Raw genomic sequence first — 25,086 nt, 5'->3', positions numbered from 1 at the left:
TATTTATTTATTAGACAGAGTCTCCCTCTGTCGCCCAGGCTGGAGGAGCGCAATGATGTGATCTTGGCTCACTGCAACCTCTGCCTCTTGGGTTCAAGTGATTCTTGTGCCTCAGCCTCCCAAGTAGCTGGGGTTACAGGTATGTGCCACCATGCCCAGCTAATTTTTGTAATTTTAGTAGAGATGGGGTTTTGCCATGTTGGCCAGACTAGTCTCGAACTCCTGGCCTTAAGCAACCTGTCTGCCTTAGCCTCACAAAGTGCTGGGATTATAGGCATGAGTCACCACACCCAGCCATGATTTGTTCTTTAATCATAATTACTGATCCAAAAAGTTGAAGAACAATAAATGACATTTATATTATGTAAACATTATTTACATATTAGCCAATTAGAGTCCTCTAATTACATTTTTTACACACCCAGCCAATTAGAGTCCTCTAATTACATTTCTTTCACTAGATGTGTCAGTTTGATCTAAGATGGGATGTTGAACGTGCAAGAAATGTATTTGGGGAAACACCTCTGAGAAAAAATGGGAAGAGAGCAGACAGAGGCTGGGAGAGCCATCCAACTGTGATGCAGGTCTGACCCCATATGTAAGGGAGAGAGAAGGAAGAAAAGTTGGGTAAAAACATCTTAGATTACAGTATTGTTTTAAGGAACATTTGGCAAGGCTGGTGGGGAGTCCTTGAGCTGAAATTGCTCATCAGAGGAGTACGGCATCTCTCAGGAGAGGGCATGACTTAGTATCCTTGCCACACTGGGAAGCATGGCCTCAGTGTAAATGTAGTGATAGATTTCAATGTGTAGAGATGGGACCTCCAGACAATTATAATCCCTGTAGCTAGAGATCTGAGAGGTGCTTCTCATTGCTACCACATTAGGGTTACAATGTTATTACACTTGAACTACTCAAAGGAGACTGTTCCAATTGTCAAGGCCAAATGGATTTTCACTTCTTGTAATTTGCCAATTATATAAAAACTTGCCACATTGTTTTATAGTTCCGTCATGTTCTTTAATCTCAGTAATGAACATATTCCATAAAAGGACTCTCCTTGGGCCTGCCTGTGTTATAGTTGATGTCACATAAGCATAGTCATATCATGGCCAGATAAACTCTGTCAATTGATGTTTAGCCTACAACAAATGATTCCCGGTAGAAACTATAAAATGGGCGTAAGTGCTACTGAACCAGCAGCCAGGAGAAAGAAATTATGGTCCACAAATTAGTTGTGATATCTTAAGTCATATCACCAGTTCTGGTGTCAATTTTCATATCAATAAAGTTGGTTGGAGTAGGGATTTTCTCAAGGTTCTCCTGATTTTAAAGTTCTGTGTTGTCTACAAGGTTGTTCCTGAACTGAAGTAATCTGCATCGTTGACTCAATCTAGAAAGAAACAGTGACAGTTTATATTGCTTTTGAAACTCTGGCTGATAGCATGTGATCAACTGCTAAGACTATTTGGGCACCCAGAGAGGACAGCAAATATCTTTAAGAGCTCCATGACGGGAAGCCAGTTTTTCTGCCAGCTGATTTGTCATTTGTTGAAAGGACTTTTCTCAGCTTTTATGAGTCAAGGAGAGTACCTTTAGTGCTGAATGAAATAGTTTCCAAGAGCACCTTCAAGATTTGGAGAGGAGGCACTTCTTTTCCGGAAGGGCCAAATTACCCTGAATAGCAATCACAGCCACTTTTCTGGGCATATTTATAAGTTTGTCTAATAGGCAAGAAAATAACTTGGGCCTGGAATCATAGGATTCTTATCAGGCTTGACAGGATGAGTTCATCTAACTAAGTAGGATTTGGACCCATTTCAGAGACTTTGAGTCAGTTGGTAAGGGCAGCTTTCAGAGGTAGGTGTAGGACAATATACAATTCAACTCAGGCAGCTTTTATTAGAGTATTATATACCAAGTACAAGATGAGAAGTCCAAATGCAAACCGGATATTCAAGGAACTTAGGATTTCCTGGTTTAAGCCTATTAGCCTAATTAATTTTATTCCATTTATACTTACTTTTCACATTGTAGATCAGTAGCTCCCAAACTTTGCTGCACAAGTTCCAACTGGAAAATCTAAAAATCATGATGCCTGGACTGCATCCCATGCCAAGTGAGTCATTCTCTATGGGGTGGGACCCAGACATCCATGTTTTGTTTTAACTTTTTAGGTGATTCCAATATGTAGCCAAGTTTGAGGAACAATATTGTAGACATTACTACTCAAAATGTAATTAGAACAGCAGCAGCATCCTCACCTGTTAGTTTGTTTAAAGGGCAGAAATCTCAGGCCCCTTCTGTGTATGAACACAGCTCTGATTTATAAAAACAAGTTAAATGATGAAGCAAATAATCTTTTCTATGATGAACTGTCTGAGTAATCCCTGAATGTGAGTTTTTTGAATTACGTAGCAAGCGATGGAAGTTATGTACTTTCAGGTGGGAGAAATGGCCTGCTTTGCTAGAATATCCTAAAATATTTCAAAGGGACAAATGTGTCTACTGATAGGTCAGGACTTCAGTGCTGACTTTCTGAAATACTTGAGAAAAGATCATTCCCTTCCTTGTTCTTCCTTAATAGCTCAAACATAATAATAATAAACAGAATTAAGTAAAACAAAAGATTAAAAAAATTAATACATGAGATACACTGCAGTATATATGTATGTCTGACTACGTATAGAAAAAAGATCTGGAAGGATACATATCAAATTGTTATAAGTTTACCTTGAGGGTGTGAAACTGTGGTAGGGTAAAGGGACTGCTCTCATTTTTAAATTTACATATTTTTGTAATTTTTTTTTGGAAATTTACAATGAGAATTCATTATTTTTATAACAATCAAACCATAATAGAAATTTTAAAGATAATAAAAAACAAAAAGTAAAACACACACTTACATAATAATTTTAAGAGTTACATTGGAGGAATGGAGAATTAAATCACATAGTACGTTTCCACTAATACTGTGATGGTACATAATTGTGTAGTCTATAATCAAAGAAACTACATTAGATAAGCCACATAATCAAAGAAACTACATTAGATAAGCCACATTAAGTAACATCCAAATTAAAAAGTCCCCTGGGATAAAAGCCCTCAAGCAGTAACCCCTGAAGGTGGATATTAAAACTGAAAGCCATGCTTAACTCTTCCTGGAGTATCTACATGAAAAAAACAACACTCTGAAAATTTCACATTAAAAAAAAAAGCTTCATAGAAGTCACTTTGAAATGCTAAAATAGCCAAAGGCCAGAAATTGAGGGTATAAAAACGCTATTCAGAACAGATTCAAAATTAGTACACTGAAATATTGGTCATCTATGGGGGTAGGTTAGGGACATCTTCTTTTTCCATTTGTTTATCATTTCTCCCAATTTCCCAATGGCTGCTTTATATCTCAATAATTTTAACCTAAAAATATTGTAATTTTGGCTGGAAGGAATAAAATTAATTGCATATAGATTCATTGCAGATTTTTTTTAGTAAAAAAAAAAAAACAAAAATTTGAGACTCACTATTTTCCATTATTTATTGTTTTCCCACATAATTATTTCTAACTACTTAATAAACATTTGGGGATTGAATCCCTGAAGTTACATATTTAAAATTTGAGGAAATCTTTTTTCTTCTCTTCTAGTTTTTTCATTTTATTGAAGTCACTAGAGATGACAAACTTTTTTATTATAAACTTTTTTCCAACAAAAAAGATATTTTAGGTGACTATTAGATTGATAGCTAAATATCCTCATCAAAGTCAAAACATCTGTAACTAAAAAGTGCTGTCTTTTGCAAACTACATAGTTAAGAGCTTAACTATTAATAATGTAATTTTGTACTCCTGGAAGAGTATTCCTGATCTAGGTATCAAAGGTTTACATAGGAATATATTTACTACATAATATGAGAAATTTGCCAAAATGTAATCTGCAAAGTGTTACAAAGAGCAGAGATAAAAAGCTCAGATCTAATGGCCATACCATTAAGTTACAATAGCTAGAATATTGCTATTTCTCAACGGATTATAGTATTTTAATTAAAAAGAAAAAGAAAACTACACAAGATTCATCATAATGCATATAAAGTATTTAGCACAATGCTTGGTACACAATAACTATTCAATAAATATTAGTTCTATAATAAACAATGGATTAAAACAAACAAACAAACAAAAAAACCAGAAGAACCCAAAACGGAGGGAAAAACTTAGAGCTAATTTCCTAGAGTGTGTATTTAAATGGAAAGTCGGAGATCACAGAGCGCAGTAAGGAATTCTGCATTTTCTGGATCTATCTTTTGTGCCTTCTCATAGTACTCAGCAGCTTGCCTCTTTTCTCCTTCCAGCTTGTAAACAAATCCTAGGGCACTTAAACTCTGCACATCCAAAGCATTGTGACAAAGCCTCTTGGTAGCCAATTTCTTCAGAGCACTTGTCAGTTTGGTGCGAAGGGGTGATCTGTCTTTGACCTTTAAGGCTTCTAAATAATGATGGATGGCAGTATTTTCTGATTTACGGTGAAATTCCTGAAAGCGGCCATAGTGGTAATGGATCTGATGTTTGTGATCATCGGTTATGTTCTCCAGACGAAGAGCTTTCCGGAAAATGTCCTCAGCATTGCTATACTGGCCTCCTTCAGCATACATGTTGGCCAGGTCTGTGTAGGCAAATGCAAACATAGAGTCTCGTTCCATGGCTGCTTTGAAATGAAATATAGCAGATGAAATCAGCTCATCAACCTTTAGTTTATCCTTTCCTTTAGGTCTGTTGTGTGTGGCCTTCTTGATTTGGATCATTTGTGCCCTGTAGCAAAGTCCCATCTGGTGATGCAGGAAAGAAGAAGTTGGTGTCACCTCCAAGGCCTTTTTTAAAAGGTCGAGAGCTTTGTTCCAGGAATTTTTTCTCCTGTAGAATTTGGCTGCATAACGAAGGACATAAGGCTGGGATGATATTTGGTCCAGGATTTCTTCAATATACTTTTCCCCTTCAGCTTCTGCATGTACATCTTGAAGCTTCAGTGCCAGAAAAACCTTAATGTAGCTGTTATCTGGGTTCAGGGTAACAGCCTTTCTCAAAGGCCCCAGAGAAAAGCTCTTTACAGACCCCTCTCTATCAGAATCATCCAGCCGATACACTGTGATAGCATAGCCGATGTTAAATTCTGGATTGTCAGGTTCCACTTCCAGAGCCTTCTCAAAAGCCGCTTTAGCCTTTTGATAATACTTTCCTCCAAATTTCAAGAGTGCCCACCCTTTCTCACAGTCAATCTCAGGACACTCCAACTTGTAGTTAGAAGGACTGGACAATTTCTTGCAGACGTTCCCTATCTTACCTGTATACTTCTGAGCTTCCTCAAGCTGGTTCATGTGATAATGCACCCAGGCATAGTTTCCCCAAGTGACCAGGCTTCGTACTTCTTCTTTGTCTGAGTGTTCTCTCTGGATTATTTCTTCTGCTTCTTCCAAGCACTCAAGGGCGTCTTTATTTTGGCCTTTTAGGTGTTTCACATAGGCCAATAGGTTATAAAGTGCAAGTCTAGATTTTGTGGTAAGAAATTCAAGCTGTTGCCCAATTGTATCTTCCACCTCAAACAGATCAATGTCTTCCTTAAGTAAATTCCATGTAAAATGACATTCTAACTCCAACAGAATGGCCTTCAAGGGGTCCTTAGGAATTTCACTGTCAAAGATAAAATACTTTTTAATTTTTGAAGAAATACAAGAAATAATTTTCTAAACCTGAAATATTGTTCTTTGCATAACAACTAATTTTATCCCTATTTGATCTTACAGTTAAAGCATTAGGTTCCCATAACTTTAGAGTTTCTTCTATGTACAGTTATGTCCTAGAAATATTTCATTTAAATTCTCACTATTTATTGCAAAAACAGTTCTGGAGAGATGACAGAGCTTTCTGTATTACATGCATCTATTTCCTTTTGGCAATCACTAAACCACTGAAAATTAGGAATAAAGATATACATATTCAATAATTAATATGAAAATTCCATTTCTGTATTGAGTACTGATTCTGACTAGGAAACCTGGTAAAATTGTTCCTTGGTAATTGTTCCTTTCTCTAGTATAACTGTACCAAAAACATGGGCAAGACATGCCATGTCCTTACAGTCTGCTCAAATCCACAATATTGCTTTACCAGCCCTCTGCCTAAAACAAACGCTTGTTTTGAAGGTCTCTACCAGCCCAGCCCAAGGAGGATGAGGAGGGCTGCTCAGGTATTATGAATGTGGTTGTAAGATCTCAAAGGGACATTCAATCAGGTACTGAAGTGGTTTGTCCAGGCTCTGGAATTTATGCACAACTGGACACCATGAGAATTTTTACTGTTTAAACTTTGTCTACTTAATTTTGTAACTCTGTCTCTGGGAAGCTGATAAGAGAGAAGCTATTGCATCAGAAGAGGGTATCTTTCAGTAATTTTGTTCTTCTGCTAGGAAGAAGCAGTCTTTCATTGTCCTTGGGGGACAGTCCCCAATGGGGCCCAGCCCTTTTCCTCCCCATCCTGCATATGTACGGTGCACACCACCCTCTTTTTTTTTTTTTTTTTTTTTTAAGCCCCATCCTGATAGCACTCTCCTTTCTTAAAAATGTTACATGTGGCCAGGCACAGTGGCTCACGCCTATAATCCCAACACTTTGGGAGGCTGAGAGCGGCAGATCACGAGGTCAGGAATTCGAGACCAGCCTGGTCAACATGGTGAAACCCCCGTCTCTACTAAAGAGACAAAAAATTATCCATGAGTGGTGGCGCACGCCTGTAATCCCAGCTACAAGGGAAACTGAGGCAGGAGGATCGCTTGAACCCGGGAGGCGGAGGTTGCAGTGAGCCGAGATTGAGCCATTGCACTCCAGCCTGGGTGACAGGGCGAGACTCCATCTCAAAAAAAAGTTAGATGTGTGGGTGGCACTTAAACTTTTTTTTAACTTATAATAATGAGAATAGTTAACATTTATTGTGCAAGAATTATGTGCTAAGCAGTCAATTGCTAGGATTTATTATTGTCCTTTTCCACAGTCCCAAGAGATGGTCACCATTAATTTTTACAGATAAGGAACAGACTCACAGAGTTTGAGAAACTTTGTGGTCACTCAACTAGTAGGAGCTCAGTCAGGATTTAGAACAAGGGACTATCTGCTTTTAGAGCCCAAGACCTTAACCTTAACCTCTTATTCCTCAACTCATTAAATGCGGAAGGTTCACTAACCACGTGCAGGGCAGGGTACTAGCCCCTGGGGATACAAAATGATTAAGAAAAGGACGCCATCATACTGAATCAGTAAAGGAGTCAGATAAAGAAATCCTCATAAAATAGCGGATTGGGTGGGATGATAACAATCTGTGCTTGGTACAGAGGTAGCTCCCCGGAAGGGAAGAACTCAGACCCAGAAATCAGAAAGGCAAAATGGCAGTGGCAGGCGAATGTGACACCTGGAGGGCTGCGGCGAAACCGCGTATGCCACACCGAGGGAATGGCAGCTGGAAACAGAGGCACGCGATAGGGCCTAAGGAGACTCTGCATGTAGCAGCTGCCCCCGGAACGGCCCCGGGGGCTCTGCAGGCTCTGACCAGTTTCCCGGAGGCGGCGTCCGCGTGCCCCGCACGGTCTCCGTCGCCGCTTCCGAGAAAAGCCGTCGGGTCGCGCGGGGTGGACAGGCCTCCTGGGGGAGCGTCGCTCGGCACATGCCCTGACAGTCCCGACCGCAGACGCCAGGGATGGGGCAGGCTGCCGGGGAGCATCTCCTGTTCCTCCTCCCTGACTGGCCTCCTCAGGCGCTCGAGAGGGACCGGACTCCGGAGAAGCGTCCACTCGGCCACCCTCCCCGATAGGCCCGACTTCAGACGCCGTGCGCCGGGACAGAGCGCCTGGGGAGGGTCCCCAACGCAGATGCCTGGCTGCCGGGCGCGAGGGGCTTGGCCCCTGAAAAGGCCGCAGAATTGCGCTGGAAATGAATAAAAGATGCCCGGTTTGAAACAAAGGCCAACCCGGGGCTTGGGAGGAGAGGCAGAGGAAAACTCTTACCTCATGATGGCAACGCTCTGCAGGCCGTCAGGGCGGCGCAGTTCCTCGCGCGCTCTCTCTCTCCTCAGCACCTGGGACCGAGGGCAGCCGCGCAGTGGGAGGGCGGGTGCGCGTGCGCGTGCGCGCGCGCGCCCGCCAGGCCGCGGCAGCCCTAGGAGTCGGCCGCGCGGCCCGTCTTTGTTAAAGGAGGTACCCCAACCCCAGCTAGAAGAGGAAACTGGAAATTGAATGTGATGCCCGAGCTCTCAGAAAACGAAACTTAAGAAATGGAAACTTAACGAAGCTTCAGAATCCGAAACTTAATAGAAGAGCTCAAGAGCCGCGGCCAGACGTTTGCGAAGTCCAGGGTTTTTCGGAGTTAAATTTGCAGCTGGGCTCCTGCACTTTGGTCTCGGCTCTTATCTGCCTCTCTGAGTCCGCTGAGTTCGCGTGCTGCCCGTTTAACTCTTTGTTTATTTGAGACAGGGTCTCACTGTGTCACTCAGTCGTGATCTCAAGCGATGCACCCGCCTCTGCCTCCCAAGGTGCTGGGATTACAGGCGGAAACTGAAGTCCCTGCTTCCACTCCAGTCTTTTGATTCAACAAGAAACACGGTAATGCTATACATCTATGCTGTTATTTCTGTTGGGTGTAAGCTAGAGAAATTTGGAGTTAAAATCTATATACATTTTAAGTTTTGACGGATATTACCAAATAGCTTTAAAAATCCACTCCTACCCACAATCGTAGGAGAGTGCTTCTCTTCCAACCTTCGCCAATGGTGCTTTGTGTAATGAGTACCCAATAAAGACGAGAGTGGTATTGGGATCTAGGCAGAAAATGTCAAACACCCACCCATACCTTAAACATTTTGTCCCCTCTGAATTCATTCGGCAGATGTTGACAAACAACTGTAAGAGCCAGACTTTGTTCAAAGTACTGTCAATATAACAATAAAGAAAACAGACTCGGGCCTTACCCTTACTGAGTTAATGTCTGTATTCAAAATCTCAATATCCTGTCCGTAATTCACCTTTTGCATTGATTTTGATTTTTTTTTTTTTTTTTTTTTTTTTTTTTTGAGACAGGGTCTCACTCTGTCGCTCAGGTTGGAGTGCAATGGTGAGATCACAGCTCACTGCAGCCTCAACCTCCAGGGCTTATGCGATCCTCCCATCTCAGCCTCCTGAGTGGCTGGGACTGCAGGTGTCCACCACCATGTCGGGCTCATTACTTTATTTTTTGTAGAGGTGGGGTTTTGCCATGTTGCCCACGCTGGTCTCCACCACCTGGGCTCAAACATTTTTCTAATCCTTAAACATTGTTCCACCCACCTTGGCCTCCCAAAGTGCTGGGATTACAGGCATGAGCCACCATCCCTGGCCTGATTTTGAATTTTTAAAAACATATTGCATTGAAATATTGTCTACCTTGATCACTGAGCTTCTTGGCACCCCACCCCCTAAGACTTAGTGCCTGAAGCTAGTGCCTCATTTAAGGCAATCACTTCTAACAGTTGTGCTGTCTTACACAGAAACTGCTGGTCACATGTGGCTATTAAAGACCTGATTTTTAATTTAATATAAATTTAAAAACTGATAAGTTAATAGAAAACTTTAAAGAATATTTGGAAAAACTTAGGTACATGAATCTACTTTTTAAGTTGCAAATTTTATGAAATCTAAATACAGAGCAAGTATTTCCCATGATTATCCTCAGCAAACTAATGCAGGAACAGAAAATCAAACATTGCATGTTCTCACTTATAAGTGGGAGCTGAATGATGAGAACACATGGACACAGGGGGGAACAACACACACTGGGGCCTGTTGGAGGTGGGGTTGGTGGGAGGGAGAACATCAGGAAGTACAGCTAAGGGATGCTGGGCTTAATATCTAGGTGATGGGATGATATGTTGGTGATGGGATGATCTGTTCAGCAAACCACCATGGCACATGTTTACCTATGTAACAAACCTGAACCTCCTGAACATGTACCCCTGAATTTAAAATAAAAGTTGAAGCAAAAAATGTACTTCCAGTGAAAATTTAGCATTTAATTTGAGATGTGCCATAATCTCTGTCAGGACAATGGATGAAATCAATATCTACTGGAAGGAGTAACAATATTAAATAATTGAAGCAAAATGGATTGGAAGCCCAAAATTTGGAGATTTTCTTGGGGTGCTCTGTAGTAATAAGAATAATGCCCCCCCAATGGTATCCATGACCAAATCTCTAGAACCTGTGAACATGTTACTTTACATAGCAAAAGGGAATTTGCAGATGTTATTAAATCAAGGATGTGGGGATGGGGCGATGATCCTGGATTGTCCAGGTGGACCTGGTGGGTCCTTAGAAGAAAGAGGCAAAAGAGTCAGAGGAGAGAAGGCGATGTGAAGAAGGAAGCAGAGAGAGAGAGATGTGAAGCTACTACACTGTAGGTTTTGAAGGTGGGTGAAATAATTCAGGCAGCCTCTGGAATTTGGAAAAGGCCTAGAGCCTCTGGAGGAGTGTAGCTGTGTCAATACCTTGACTTTGGCTCATTGAAAACCATTTCAGGCTTCTGACCTCCAGAACTGTAAGATAATAAATCTGTGAAATTTTAAGTCACCAAATTTGTGGTAATTTATCACAGCCACTACAGGAAGCTAATATATTCTCCCCTAAAACATATACAAGAATGAAAGCTCAAAAACATTGCTTCTTTATTTTTTCCTTCTTATAATATTATGTGTTGTGCATTGCCTTTCAATAAAATGTGATTATTTATAATCAAAGGTGATTGTTACCAATGATCTCTGATTATTTAGCAACCTTTCATGTAATATTTCTTGATTTAACTAGATTAATATCAGCAAATGACTTAGTAAATAGTGCTTCAAATAAAATGGCATAAAACAAGATAAACTCCTTGGAACACTTTCACGTTGAATTAAACCTGAAACATCTTCATGGAGAAAGCTGACCTTTAATTGACTGTGTACTGCTATCTGTGTTTCTCACTAGATTGTAAACAGCATGAGGTTTGGGAAGAATATTTGCCTGTGTATTACAGTACTTTTGGTTTCTTGCACTGAAAGCTATTTGTTGATGATGTTGACATAAAATCACAAGCAGTGTACATTTGGAGAAAACTTTTTTTGTGTTTTTTTTTTGAGACAGGGTCTCGTTCTATCACCCAGAATGGAGTGCAGTGGCAAGACTCACTGCAGCCTCAAACTCCCCGGCTCCAGCAATCCACTCACCTCAGCCTCCTGAGTAGCTGGAACTGCAGTTACAGTTGCACGCCACCACACCCAGCTAAGTTTTTGCATTTTTTGTAGAGATGGTTGGTTTTGCCGTTGCCCAGGCCGCTCCTGAATTCGTGGGTTCAGGTGATCTCCTGCCTCATCCCCCCAAAGTGCTGGGATTACAGGCATGAGCCACTGCAGCCTCCTCTCCCACAACCTGCAGCCTGGGAAACAGAGCCTACCACAGCAACCAAAAGCAGGCTCTTGGAGTGAGGGAGGGCATTACAGAAGTTTTATGCTTGGTAGATTGGCTGGACACACATATTTAACAGGTTATGGGGGGCTATGAATGTTCATGAGGAGCAGTCACAGAAGAGTGGTACACAAGCATGTATGTTACTAGCAGTCTGTGTTCACTTTATGGTGGAGACTTAACATTAAAATGCAGCAAAATTAGGCTTCATATGTCAAAAGGTGAAACAAAGGACATTGAGGCACCCTGTGTGCAGCCTCCATGGACTGGCCAGAACCAGTCTGTGGGCGGTGGTCACTTATCAGGAGGGAAGGCTGATCAGTTGTCATGTGGAACCGGCAAGAGGGGAAGGGAGTCTGGCCGTGGTGCTAGGTGGAGTGAGCTAGGTGAAGTCAGCCAAGGAGTGAGTTTTCTGTTCTTTGTTTTCCATGGGTTTCTGTTTAACTCAGTGGAAAAAGTCCAATGGCAGTTAGCAAGGGAGGGAATATAATGAGGTGTGAATGATCTCTCATCTCGTCATGGTTGGGAAACTTAGTTTTTAAGGTTTCTGGGGTCTCCTTGGCCAAAAGGGTCTGTTCAGTTGATGGAGGAGCTAAGGATTTTATTTTTATTTCACAATAAAATGAATGAATTAAACATTTAGTGTAAGTCCAATATTTTATTTCCTACAAAGTTACCTAACATTTTTTCTCGACTACATAGCACTCATACAAATGATTTCTCTCTTTCTTACATGCACACACACATTGTTTCACTAATTGTTGACTGCAACTAATATTTTATCAGATGTAATTATTCAAGAATGACATCATTACAGTGAATTATAATGTTTCTGAAAACAGTAAGCAGAAAAGATGATTAGTACATGTTAGCATAAAATGAAATGAAATGTGAAAGTGGCTGATATCTGGGTGCCTAAGGACCTTGTCTCACAGAGTTCTCAAAGTCAGCAGCCAGTCTCAGGGCCCGCTCATAGTACTCCAGGGCTTCATTCATATTTCCTTTCAATTTGTAGACAAATCCAAGGAGGCTCAAGCTTTCCAGATCTAATGCATTTCTCTGAAGTTTCTTTAAAACCAATTTCTTCAAAGAATTGATACTTTTATCCCTTATGAATGATGTCTGTTCTATTTTTATGGCTTTTAAATAATGGATAATTGCATTGATTTCTGATTTCTTTTGAAATTCCTGAAACCGAGCATACTGCAAATGTATGTCTTGCATTGTTTCTTCTACCACTGGTTTCATGCATAACAGTTTTTGAAAAGTTTCTTCAGCTTTTCTGTGATTGCCTGCTTCTATATACATTCTTGCCAGGTCTAGATGAGCCACCTCAAATGTGGGCTTATTTTCCACTGCAGATTCAAAATGAAATATGGCTAATCTTATCATTTTGTCTATCTTTTCTCTATTCTGCCCTCTAGGCTGCCCTTTTGTAGCCTCCTTGATTTGAATCATTTGTGCCTTGTAGCAAAGCCCTATCTGGTGATGCAGTAAGACCGAAGTGGGTGTTTCCTGCAAGGCCTTTTTTAATAACTCAAGAGCTTTATCCACAGAGCCTTTTCTTCGGTAAAACTTGGCTGCATATCGAAAGACGTAGGTCTGTGAGGACATGTTGGCCAGAGCTTCTTCAAGGTACTTTTCTCCTTCAGCTTCCTGTCCATTATCCTGAAGCTTCAGGGCAAGGAGAACCTTAAGATATCCATTGTCTGGATTTAGACTGACAGCCTGCCTTAGGGGAAGCAAAGAAAACTGCCTGTAACCCTTTGTGGCTAATTTAAAGCCGTCCAGGCGATAGGCAGAGATCGCATACCCAGTGCTGAATTCAGGGTTTTCATGGTCCCCTTCAAGCGCCTTTTCAAAGCAGGCTTTGGCCCGCTCATAATTCTTTCCTCCACACTTCAGCAAGGCCCATCCTTCTTCACAGTCTATTTCTGGACACTCCATTCTATAGCGGAAAGGATTTGAAGGCTTCTTGCAAATGTTCTCCACCTTGTCCAGGTAAGCCTGGGCTTCTGCCAGTCTGCCCATGTGGTAATACACCCAGGCAAAGTTGCTCCAAGTCACCAGACTCCTCACACTTGCTTGGTTGGCATGTTCTTTCTGCATTAAGTCTTCAGCTTCTTTTAAGCTCTTCAGGGCTTCCTCATTCTGGCCTTTCAGGTGTTTCACATAGGCTAGTAGGTTGTGTATTCCCACATTGTATTTGGTGTCTAGGAATTCAATCTGGTCCAAGACTCTATTTTCTAAATCAGGCATTTCATCATCTTCAATGAATAACTCCCATGTAAAGTGACATCTCAATTGCTCCAGACTATCCTTGACCTGATGATTATCACCATTTGTACTGTAAAAACAAAAACAGATTTTCTTTGTTAGGTGAGGAACAGCCAGAAGAAAAACATCAGATAAGACACCTTGTATTTTAGTACTTATCCTTGAAAGGATCACACTTACTTAGATTTCATTAAAGTTAATGTATTTTTAAGTTATTCATGGACTGTTGATATTGTTTGCTTGGCTTCATAGGCTAGCTAGAGCAATTGCCAGCCAAGTAACTATTCTGTACTTGAGTCCTATTTGTAGAATGGAGATAATGATGGTATTTATCACACTGGGTTTGGTGAGGATTAGTAAACTTATATGTGTAAAGCACTGAGAGCATATTATATGCTATATAAGAGTTTCTTATTTTAATATTAAGATAATTAGGATAGAGGTCAGTTAGAAATGCAGAACCTTAGGAAACATTGACTTTAGGACCTTACTCTGCATGGAATGCAACAAATTAAGACCACATGAAAGAGAGAATATTTGACCAGGGTTTTAATTTTTTTTCATTTTTTTACTTGGAAATAATTATAGATTCACAGAAAGTTGCAAAGATAGTACAGAGATCCAGTGTATCCCTCACCCAATTTCTCCAGTGATTCTATCTTATACAACTATAATACAATAGTTCAAAACTAGAAAATTGACATTGGTACAACAATGCTTTTGTATTGTGCTATGTCATTTTTTTCACGTGAGTAAACCTATGAGACCACCACTTTGATAATGAAAAGAAACTAGTCTTCATTATCACATTTCCCTCATATTACCCCTTTATGGTCACATCTGTCACCTCCTCACCTTTACTCCCCTAATCCTTGGTAACCACTAATTTGTTCTTCATCTCTGTAATTTTGTCATTTCAAGAATGTCATATAGGCTGGTTGCGGTGGCTCATGCCTGTAATCTCAACACTTTGGGAGGCCGAGGCAGGCAGATCATTTGAGGTCAGGAGTTTGAGACCAGCTGACCAGCATGGTGAAACCCGGTCTCTACTCAAAATACTAAAAAAAAAAAAAAAAAAAAAATTAGCTGGGCATGGTGGTGCATGCCTGTAGTCCCAGCTACTTGGGAGGCTGAGGCAGGAGAATCGCTTGAGCCTGAGAGGCAGAGGTTGCAGTGAGCTGAGATTGCACCACTGCACTCCAGCCTAGGTAACACAGTGAAACTCAGTCTCAAAAAAAAAAAAAAAAAAAAAATGTCATCTAAATGGAGACTTTCATATAAAAGGATAGTTCAATATACAAAAATTAATCAATGTAATATATCGCATTAACAGAATGAAGGGAAAAAATACATGACCATCTCAAGTGACGCAGAAAAAGCATTTGACAAAATTCAACATCCTTTATGAAAAAAAACACTCGACAGACTACAGACTACTAATAGAGGGGAATGATCTCAGCACAATTAAAGCCATATATGAAAAACCTACAGTTAGTATCATATTCAATGGTGAAGAAATGAAAGCTTTTCCTCCACCATCAGGAATGAGGGAAGATGCTGCTTCCACCACTTCTATTCAACATAGTATTGGAAGTTCTAGTCAGAGCAATTAGGAATGAAAAGGAAATACAAGACATCCAAGTTGGAAAGGAAGGAAGAAGTAAGATTATTTCTGTTCACAAATGGCATAATTTTATATATAGAAAATTCTAAGGATTCTACACATTAACAAATAAATTCAGCAAAACTGCAGGATACAAAATCTACATGAAAAATCAGTCATATTTCTATACAGTAACAATTAAAAAATCCCAGAAGGAAATTAAGAAAACAATCCCATTTACAATAGCATCAAAAAGAATATAATACTTAGCAATAAACTTAACCAAGGAGGCAAAAGACTCGTACACTGGAAACTATAAGACTGCTAAAAGAAGTTAAAGAAGCTATAAATAAATGGAAAGACAACCTCTGTTCTTTAGAAGATTAGAAGACATTTAGTGGATTAGAAGACATAATATTAAGATGTCAATACTATCCAATACTACTCAAAGTGATCTACAAATTCAATGCAATCTTTATAAAAATCCCAATGACATTTTTTGCAGAAATAGAAAAATTCAACATAAAATTCATATGAAATCTCAGGGGATCTCAAATAGCCAAAGCAATCTTGAAAAAGAAGAACAAAGTTAGATGTCTCACAATTTCTGATTTCAAAACTTACTACAAAGCTACAGTAATCATAACATTACAGCATTGACATAAAGACAGATGTATAGACCAGTGAAATAGAATAGAAAGCCCTGAAAAAAAACCCTTACTTATCTGGCTGTATTAGTTAGCTCAGAATGTCATAACTCAATATAACAGAGTGGATGTCTTAAACAACAGAAATTAATTTTCTTATAGTTCTGGAGGCTAGAAGTCCTAGATGAAGGTGACAACCAATTTGGTTGCTGGCAAGGAATATCTTCCTGGATTGCAGATGGCTCCTTCTTGCTGCATCCTAAAGTGGCCTTTCCTCGGTGGCAGAGAGAGAAAGAGTGTGAGTTTTGGTGTCTAAGGACACCAGCTCTGTTGGATTAAGGCCTTGCTCTTGTGATTTTATTTAACCTTTATTACCTCTTTTTAGATTCTATCTCCAAATAACAGTTCAACATAAGAGGGTTAAGGCTTTAACGTAAGAATTTGGGTAGGGGTGGGTTGGGAGTGCACAATTCAGTCCATAACAATGGTGGAATGATTTTCAGTAAGAATGTCAAGACCGTCTAATGGGGAAAGGATGGTTTTTTCAATAAACAATGTGGGAAAGCTGGATATACAGATGAAAAAGGGTAAAATTGGACCCTTACTTTATGCCATATATAACAATTAACTCAAAATGGATGAAAGACCTAAATGTAAGACCTAAAATTATAAAACTCAGAAAAAAACTGAAGGAAAAATCTTCACAACATTGTATTTGGCAATTGGCAATGATTCATTAGATATGATACCAAAATCACAGGCAATAACAGTAAATATAGTTAAGCTGGACTTCACCAAAATTAAAAACTTTTATGCATGGAAGGATACTATCAACAGAGTGGTAAGACAAATCACAGAATGAAATAAAACATTTGCAAATCGTGTATCTGATAAGGGATTAATATACAGAATAGATAAAGAAACTCTACAACTTAGCAACAAAAAACAACGATTAAAAAAATGGGCAAAGGACTTAAATAGACATTTCCCCAAAGAAAATATAGAAATGGCCAATAAGCATATGCAAAGGTGCTCAATATCACTAATCATTAGTGAAATGCAAATAAAAACCACAATGAGATACCACTTCATGTCTGTTAGGTTAGCTATTATTTAAAAAAAAAAAAAAACAGGAAATAACAAATATCGGTGAGAATCTAGAGAAATGGAAACACTTGTGCACTGCTAGTAGGAATGTAAAAGGGGGCAAGTGCTGTGAAAAATGTTATGGTAATTCCTCAAAAAAATTAGCCATAGAATTACCATTTGATCCAGCAATTCCACTTTTGGTTTTATACCCAAAAAGAAGTGAAAGCAGGGACTCAAGCAGATATTTTTTTGTCCATATTCATAGCAGCATTATTCACACAGCAAAAGGCAGGAGCAACTTAAGTGTCCATTGATGGATGAATGGATAAACAAAATGTGGTATATACATACAATGGAATATTCAGCCTTAAAAAAGAAAAGACATTCTGATACATGTTACAACATGGATAAACTTTGAAGGTATTGTGTTAAGTGAAATAAGCCAGTCACAAAAGGACAATATTGTATGATTCAATTTATATAAGGTACCTAGAGTAGCCACATTCATAAAGACAGAAAGTAGAACAGTGATTAACAGGGACTGGGGTGCCGGGTCTGTCCCGCAGACCCTGGCTGACGGATGAAATGAGTACTCAGACACAGGTATGCAGTGTAAAAGCAGCGAGGTGACTGCCTGGCTCTAATGGCCAGAGAACATCTCCGAGAAGCTGGAGATGCTTACTTTTATTCAGTGCAGGCACAATGCCGAAAACCTGGAGCCAACACAACCTGTAGGTAATTAACATTTATAAGTAAACAAGCCTGTTTAAGATAAATTCCCCCACACTGCCTTGTACCTACTCCTTGCCCTCTGCCTCAGGGTTATAGAACAGCTGCCTTCAGCTATTCTCCTCCAGGGCTCTGCAGAACCTTCTGACCTTTCAGAAGGTTTGCATTCTTTCCCTATAGTTTTTCCCATCACTCTGACTGATCCTCCACACTGGGGGAGGAGGGAATAGGAAATTATTGTTTAATGAGTACAGAGTTTCAATTTAGGAAGATGAAAATTTTCTGGAGATGGATGGTGGTCATGGCTGCACAATAAAGTGAATGTATTTAATGTCATAGAACTGTGCACTTAAAAACAGTTAAAATTATGAATTTTATGTTATATATGTTTTACCATAATGAAACAATTTATGATTTATTTATGGCAAAGGTGCTCTAAACAAAGTAAATAGAAAAATAATAAAAATATGGAAAATGTTTTTAATATGGAGAAGATACTCATTTGTAATATATAAAGTGTTTTGCAAATTGGTATAGTTCAACAGACCACTGCAAATCTATATGAATAGATAATTTGTAGAAGAGCAAATATAAATGGCCAATAAATATGAAAAAAAAATGCTCTGGATCAGGACAATGACTCATGCCTATAATCCTAGCACTTTGGGAGGCCAAGGCAGGAGATTTGCTTGAGGTCAGAAGTTTCAGATCAGTCTGGGCAACACAGTAAGACCCTGTCTCTATAAAAAGAAAAAAGATGCCTTAGCCTCTAGTCATTAGAGAAATGCAAATTAAAGAAGCAATAATTTATAACTTTATTCCACTCAGATTGGCAAGAGTTTAAATGGATGAGGACACAATTTCTGAAGCCATGAATTATTATGGCCTTCAAGATCAATCGGATGATAGTCATGAAAATTTAAAGTAATTAAAATTAAAAATTTAATTTTAAAATCAAAATTAAAATTAATGATAGTAAAATTACATTTCCTTCAACAAAGTAATTCCACTCCTCAGAATCTATCTCCCAGAAAAAAATCACCAGTACATAAGGATGTATGCTCAAGAATATTCATTACCAACACTGTATTTATTAGCAACAAACTAGAAATATTAACAGGGAATGGTTAAATTAAGTATATCTATACCATAGAATATTATGTAGCCACTAGACTACATGAATTAGACCAAAACTAGTTGAGTTTGATGGACTTTCATAATATACAGTTAATCAAGAAAAGTGAATTGTAAAGAAGTGTCCAAAACACTACCCTATTTTTTGTTTTATAAAGAACCAAATCCTTATATATTTGTTTGTGTGTGATTACTCATGTATGGAGAAATATATGTAAGTATACTTATAGCTCATCAACAAGAAGACAAGCAACCCAATTTAAAAATGAGCAAAGGACTTGAGTAGACAATTCTCCAAAGAATAATCACAAAGGACTAGCAAACACATGAAAAGATGCTCGACATCATTAGCCACTAAAAAAATGCTAACCAAAACCATGAGATATCACTTCTCACCCACTAAGTTGGCTACAATAATAATTTTAAAAAAGGAGAATAGGTGAACAAGTATTGACAAGTGCTATGGTTTTGATACAGTTTGACTGTCCCCACCAAATCTTCTACTGAAATTTGATCTCTAGTGTCACAATTTTGGAGGTAGGGCCTAGTGGGATGTGTTCAGATCATACAGGTAGGTCTCTCATGAATGACCTGGTGCCATTCTAGTAGCAGTGAGTGAATTCTCATTCTCATGAAACTGGATTGGTTCTTAGGGGAATAGATTAGTCCTTTGAGAATGGGTTGTTATAATGTCAGGATGCCCCCTGGGTTTAGACCCTCTTTGTATGTGCTTCCCCTTTGACCTTCTCCAGTGTGTTTTGACACAGCACCAAAGCCCTCACCAGAAGCTGAGAAGATGCCAGCACCATATTTCTTGTACAACCTGTGGAACTGTAAGCTAAATAAATCTTTTTTCTTTAGAAATTGCCCAGCCTCAGGTATTCTTCCATAGCAACACAAAAAGTACTGAGACAATAAGCATGTGGAGAAATTGAAACCCTCATACATTGCTGGTGGAAATGTAAAATGATGCAGCTGCCATGGAAAACAATGTGGTAGTACCTCAATAAGTTAAACATAATACTTACCATATGACATTCCTGGGTAAACATTCCTGGATGTTCCACATCTGGATATATACTTAAGATAATTAAAAACAGGTGTTCAAATAAAAACTTGCACACAGATGTTCATCGCAGCACTATACATAATGGCCAAAAAATGGAAACAACCCACATGTTCACCAACTGATGGATAGAAAAATGTTAATATATCCCTAAAGTGGAATGTTATGTAGCCACAGAAAGGAATGAAGTACTGATACATGACACAACAGGGATAAACCTTGACAGCACTACACTAAATGAAAAAACTGATCCAAAAGGTCACTGTTGTATTTTTTTTTTCCTAATTTGGTCTTGAGGTCTCTCTCATGAGAGTGGCTACAATCTATAGCCCTGACTTGAAAGAGCTCCAGGGTATTTGGTCATGGATATTTACAATGTGACTTTCTTGGGGTATTTCTTTATTTTGATGAATAGCCTAATGTCTAAGTGTCTGATATATGTCTAGGTGTCCCCTTTTATAGGAAACTTGTTTATACTGGGCAGATGCCCTTGTGGTTCTTGCCTGACATGTATTTAGTTTATTTCTGCCGAGATAGCCACTCTCTCGGAAAGCCATGATCAGTGAAGAAGTTGGGTTTGAGTGTGTTGGTCAGGTGAGATACAAAGGAGGCAATTGAAAAAAAAAGTATGTGAAATAACAGAAGCAGCTTATTACTTACAGATCCAGAAAGAAGAGGGCAATATGCCTTGCAGGGCCAATGGGAAAGGGGGAACCACTGAGGACATGCATGCTCAACCAGCGAGTGGGGAATGTGGGCCCAAGCCTTTATGGGAGGCCAGGGTGTTACCTAGGTGGGTTTCCCGCGGAAAGTTCTATTTGGTGGGTTTAGAGCAAGCAGGTGCAAGTTTTGCCAAGGGGTCATGCTGTGACTGAGAGGTGGTCACTGCAGCACATCTACCTGGTCCATATCGGGGGGTGAGGTCAGTGGGGGCAAGTCAAATAGGTCATACCCTGCTATGCTATAGGAAAGTGGTCACCAGGAGGTAGTTCTATAAAGCAGATATCTGGATCAATCACATTGAGGAACTGGAAAAAGGTGAAGAACTAGAAACTGTGTCAAGGGTGACTGAGTCCTGCTTCTGGAATGAGAAAGTCCAACTTAAAATTCAAAAAGGGATGCTTAGGAAATATAAAATTATAAAAATTCAATATAGCCACATAGCATGTGTTTCCATTTATATGAAATATCCACAGTAGGCAAATCCATAGAGACAGAAAGCAGATTAACAGTTGCTGGGACCTGGGGAAAGGGGCAAGTAGGGAGTGACTGCTTAATGGCTATGGAGTTTCTCCACATAGTGAGAAAAATGTTCTTGAACTAGATAGTGATGATGATTGAACAGTAGTATCATGAATATACTAAATACTACTAAATTGTATACTTTAAAGTAATTAAAATGATAAATTTTATTTTACATGTATTTTATCACAATAAAAAATTACATTGCTAAACTGAATAAAATTCTACAAATTATATATACATATATATATTTTTTTTCTGTAGTACATGTTGACATAAACATAAAAGCAGGAAAACATAAAAGCAAATGAGTTTGCCATCTGAAAAAATCTCATGAGCCCCCATTGGCACTCTTTGGGAAACATTGATTTAAAGGTTTAATGAAATATCATTGAATGTAGAGATCTTGATCCGTATCTCAAAGCTACCACTTATTGTCTATGTGATCTTAACATTTCTAAATCTAAGGTTCCTTATTGTAAAATCAGGATCATACAGCCATGCACTGCATAATGATATTTTAGTCCACAAAGGACCACATATTTGGTGGTGGTCCTATAAGATTTTAATGCCACACTTTTGCTGTACCATTTCTATGTTTAAATATGTTTAGATAAACAAATACTTGCCATTGTGTTGCAGTTGCCTACAGTATTCAGTACAGTAACATGCTGCACAGGTTTATAGCCTAGGTGTGTAGTAGGCTATACCATCTAGGTTTGATGTTTGCACAATAATGAAATTGCCTAACAGCTAAATTTCTCAGAGTGTATCCTCATTGTTACATGATGCATGACTGTGGAAGTACCTGCCTCATAAGTATCTTTTGAGAATTAAATGGAATAATTTACATAACACTTTTAGAAGCCAGGCTGGCACTTAATAAGAATTCAGAAAGTGATAACTACCTTTATAACATTTAATATTATTATGATTTAATTATCAGTAGCAACTCCATCTGTTTACAGAGGAGGGTTCATCATAGGCCCGTAATGTGCATTTTCTGGAATTTTTACCCCTTCAAAATTTTGACCACTGGAGCATTGAGGGGAAAATTTACAAATCAGTATTAAGTAATGGTGTTTTGTTTTGTTTTGTTTTGTTTTGTTTTGTTTTGTTGAGACGGAGTCTCACTCTGTTGCCCAGGCTGGAGTGCAGTGTTGCAATCTCAGCTCACTGCAACTTCTGCCTCCCAGGTTCAAGCGATTCTCCTGCCTCAGCCTCCTGAGTACCACCATGCCGAATTTTTTGTATTTTTAGTAGAGACAGGGTTTCACCATGTTGGCCAGGTTGGTCTCGAGCTCCTGACCTCAGGTGATCTGCTCACCTTGGCCTCCCAAAGTGCTGGAATTACAGGCATGAGTCACCCTGCCTGGCCTAAGTAACAGTTTTTAAATCAGCTGAGGAATTCCCACGTTAAGCCCTTTAGGTAAGGAAGATATGGATCTTCCCAAGCAGATGTGGATCATCTTCAGTCAAGGATATACCAAGAGCCCGGATTTTCCAGGGAAGAGGCAATCTGTTTATCTTAAGCTCAGTCTGATTAAGAAAACCTGTGGTAAGAGGCCAGCAGTGCAGAAAGTGAGACCAGAAGCCTACGGAGGAAGGCTGTGAGCTTTTCCTAACACATCTCCACTGTATTACCCACAAGACATCAGAGAGGCTGCAAGACTGAGGCTTTCAAAGTCTTGTGGGTCCTGCTTTTTCTCTGTGGTAAGAAACCAGCAGAAAGCAATGCCTCCACCCAGACAAGCTGTCCATTCCTTCCCCAGATCAGACAGAAGTGAATCTGATGGGAAGGAATCTCTCAGATTGGGATCATTTTCTCCCTTCCTGCAAAACTCTTTTCCCATTTCCCTCCCCTTCTTTGGGCTACAGCATGAGGTAAGCTTCCTCAAGTTCACACTAACAATCTAAAAATGCATTAATTAAACAATTTATGTATGTGCGAATGTGCACACACATGCATGCACACATTCAGTCCATAAGCAGATACTCAAATTGAGGAATTAGAAAACTTGACCTCACTGAGATCTAACCTGTTGAAATAGTATTTAATTATCATTTTTTCAAAAATTTTAGATACTATGGCAGAGAAGCAAAGAAATCCTTACCTCATGGTTGCTGTGAATTAGGCAGCTGTTCTGCAGGGTTTTGCTTAGCCAGGCTCCTTTGAGATCTGGCTATTCTGTCTTGTGGATTTTCAGTTACGTTTAAACCCCAAGACAGGGTTATATAAGGGAGCTAAACAGCAGCCAATGGTGTAAGCTGTGGGTGTGTCCTTGCGAGTTGGAAACCTCGGAAACCGAAACGAGAAAGTGAAAGTAAAGCTAGCTGAATTCCTGCTTGGGGGAAAATGAAACTGTTTCTATTTTGATAAAACAGATGAACTGCAGACCTGCAACCATAGATGTTTCTAGTGCTGCAGAAACCCAATCACTGGCCAGCATTTGGATCCAGATTCGCATCCTCCCTAAAGAACATCAGTCCGTTGTTGCCTATTGTGGCAGTTGGTGGCTGGATTCTGGATGACTACACAGAAAAATGAGAATTGAAGGAGGTAGCTCTATTTTCAGTTTCTATATTTAGAAGGAATCTACTATCAAATCTAAAAATCTACTCTTAATTGAGTAATAAGGCTTTTGGTTGCTACTTTTGGTTTCAGCTTGATGGAAATAAGTAACCAATCTGGTTTAGGAATGAAGGAAAGAGGACAATACCTAGAAATCCTTCTAACCCCTGATGACTTAGGCAGGAGGTAAAAGCAAGGAGCTATGGTTTGGAATAGAGAGCCCTCTATTCCTGCAGCATGGACACTGTCTTCTGAATCAAATTCCAGTACAACCTCAACTACAGTTCATGGAATTTGAGTTTAAATAGTTAGCAACTACTTGGCACATAGAAGCATGCAAGTAAGTGGTGATTATTATTCTTATTATTTTCAGTCATCAAGTTAAAAATGATTCTTGGCTGGGCATGGTGGCTCATGCCTGTAATCCCAGCACTTTGGGAGGCCGAGGTGAACAGATGACGAGGTCAGGAGATGGAGACCATCCTGGCCAACATGGTGAAACCCTGTCTCTACTAAAATACAAACAATTAGCCCGGCATGGTGGTGCACGCCTGTAGTCCCACCTACTCGGGAGGCTGAGGAAGGGGAATTGCTTGAACCCAGGAGGTGGAGGTTGCAATGAGCCGAGATCACACCACTGCACCCCAGTCTGGTGACAGAGCAAGACTCTGTCTCAAAAGAAAAAAAAAAGATTTTTGTCCAGGTGCATTGGCTCAGGCCTGTAAGTCCCAGCATTTTGGAAGACAAGGTGGGAGGATCACTTGAGCCCAGGAATTGTAGACCAGCCTGGACAACATAGTGAGACCCCCAACTCTACAAAAAACAAACAAACAAACAAACAAAAAGGCTGGGTGTGGTGGTATGTGTCTGTGGTCCCAGCTACTCAGGAAGCTGAGGTGGGAGGCTCACTTGAGCCCAGGAGGTAGAGGCTACAGTGAGCCGTGGTCACACCACTGCACTCCAGCCTGGGCAACAGAGTGAGCCCCTGTCTCAAATAATCATAACAACAACAACAACAATAAATAAAAACAATGCTTCTTAAAATAAAGCTACCTACTTTGTCTTTTAAAATAAGAAGCAGAAGAGGAGCAGGTACAAGAGTGTTTTCCTTTTGGAAACACTTAACTGGGCACACTGCCAGATCTAAACAATTTCTCCTCAACTCCCTGCCAGACTCATCTCCCACGTCAGCTCTCACCAGTTCTGTAAGCTTCCAC

The 25,086-nt window shown here is 39.6% G+C and overlaps 2 protein-coding genes and 1 long non-coding RNA gene across 3 annotated transcripts; 1 reads left to right on the top strand and 2 right to left on the bottom strand.

Annotated features, from left to right (window-relative positions):
• Positions 1-1,882: 1,882 nt before the first annotated feature.
• IFIT5 (interferon induced protein with tetratricopeptide repeats 5) lies at positions 1,883-8,141 on the bottom strand. The gene is made up of 2 exons (XM_001086665.5): positions 8,046-8,141; positions 1,883-5,683 (listed from the first exon to the last, which is right to left on the bottom strand). Exons 1-2 carry the CDS (start codon positions 8,048-8,050, stop codon positions 4,240-4,242), a joined length of 1,449 nt encoding a protein of 482 aa, XP_001086665.2. The 5' UTR covers positions 8,051-8,141; the 3' UTR covers positions 1,883-4,239.
• Positions 8,142-8,143: 2 nt separating this feature from the next.
• LOC144331165 (uncharacterized) lies at positions 8,144-12,146 on the top strand. Its single transcript, XR_013398118.1, has 2 exons — positions 8,144-8,639; positions 11,190-12,146. It is a non-coding gene; the product is annotated as an uncharacterized LOC144331165 (long non-coding RNA).
• Positions 12,147-12,148: 2 nt separating this feature from the next.
• Positions 12,149-23,506, bottom strand: IFIT1 (interferon induced protein with tetratricopeptide repeats 1). The gene is made up of 2 exons (XM_028826635.2): positions 23,412-23,506; positions 12,149-13,857 (listed from the first exon to the last, which is right to left on the bottom strand). The coding sequence occupies exons 1-2, from the start codon at positions 23,414-23,416 to the stop codon at positions 12,426-12,428; spliced, it is 1,437 nt and encodes a 478-aa protein (XP_028682468.1). The 5' UTR covers positions 23,417-23,506; the 3' UTR covers positions 12,149-12,425.
• Between the last annotated feature and the right edge of the window lie 1,580 nt (positions 23,507-25,086).

The sequence above is a fragment of the Macaca mulatta genome, chromosome 9 (genome assembly GCF_049350105.2).
Source record: "Macaca mulatta isolate MMU2019108-1 chromosome 9, T2T-MMU8v2.0, whole genome shotgun sequence".
NCBI classification, from domain to species: Eukaryota; Metazoa; Chordata; class Mammalia; order Primates; family Cercopithecidae; genus Macaca; species Macaca mulatta.
This window is presented reverse-complemented; position numbering and strand designations above follow the sequence as displayed.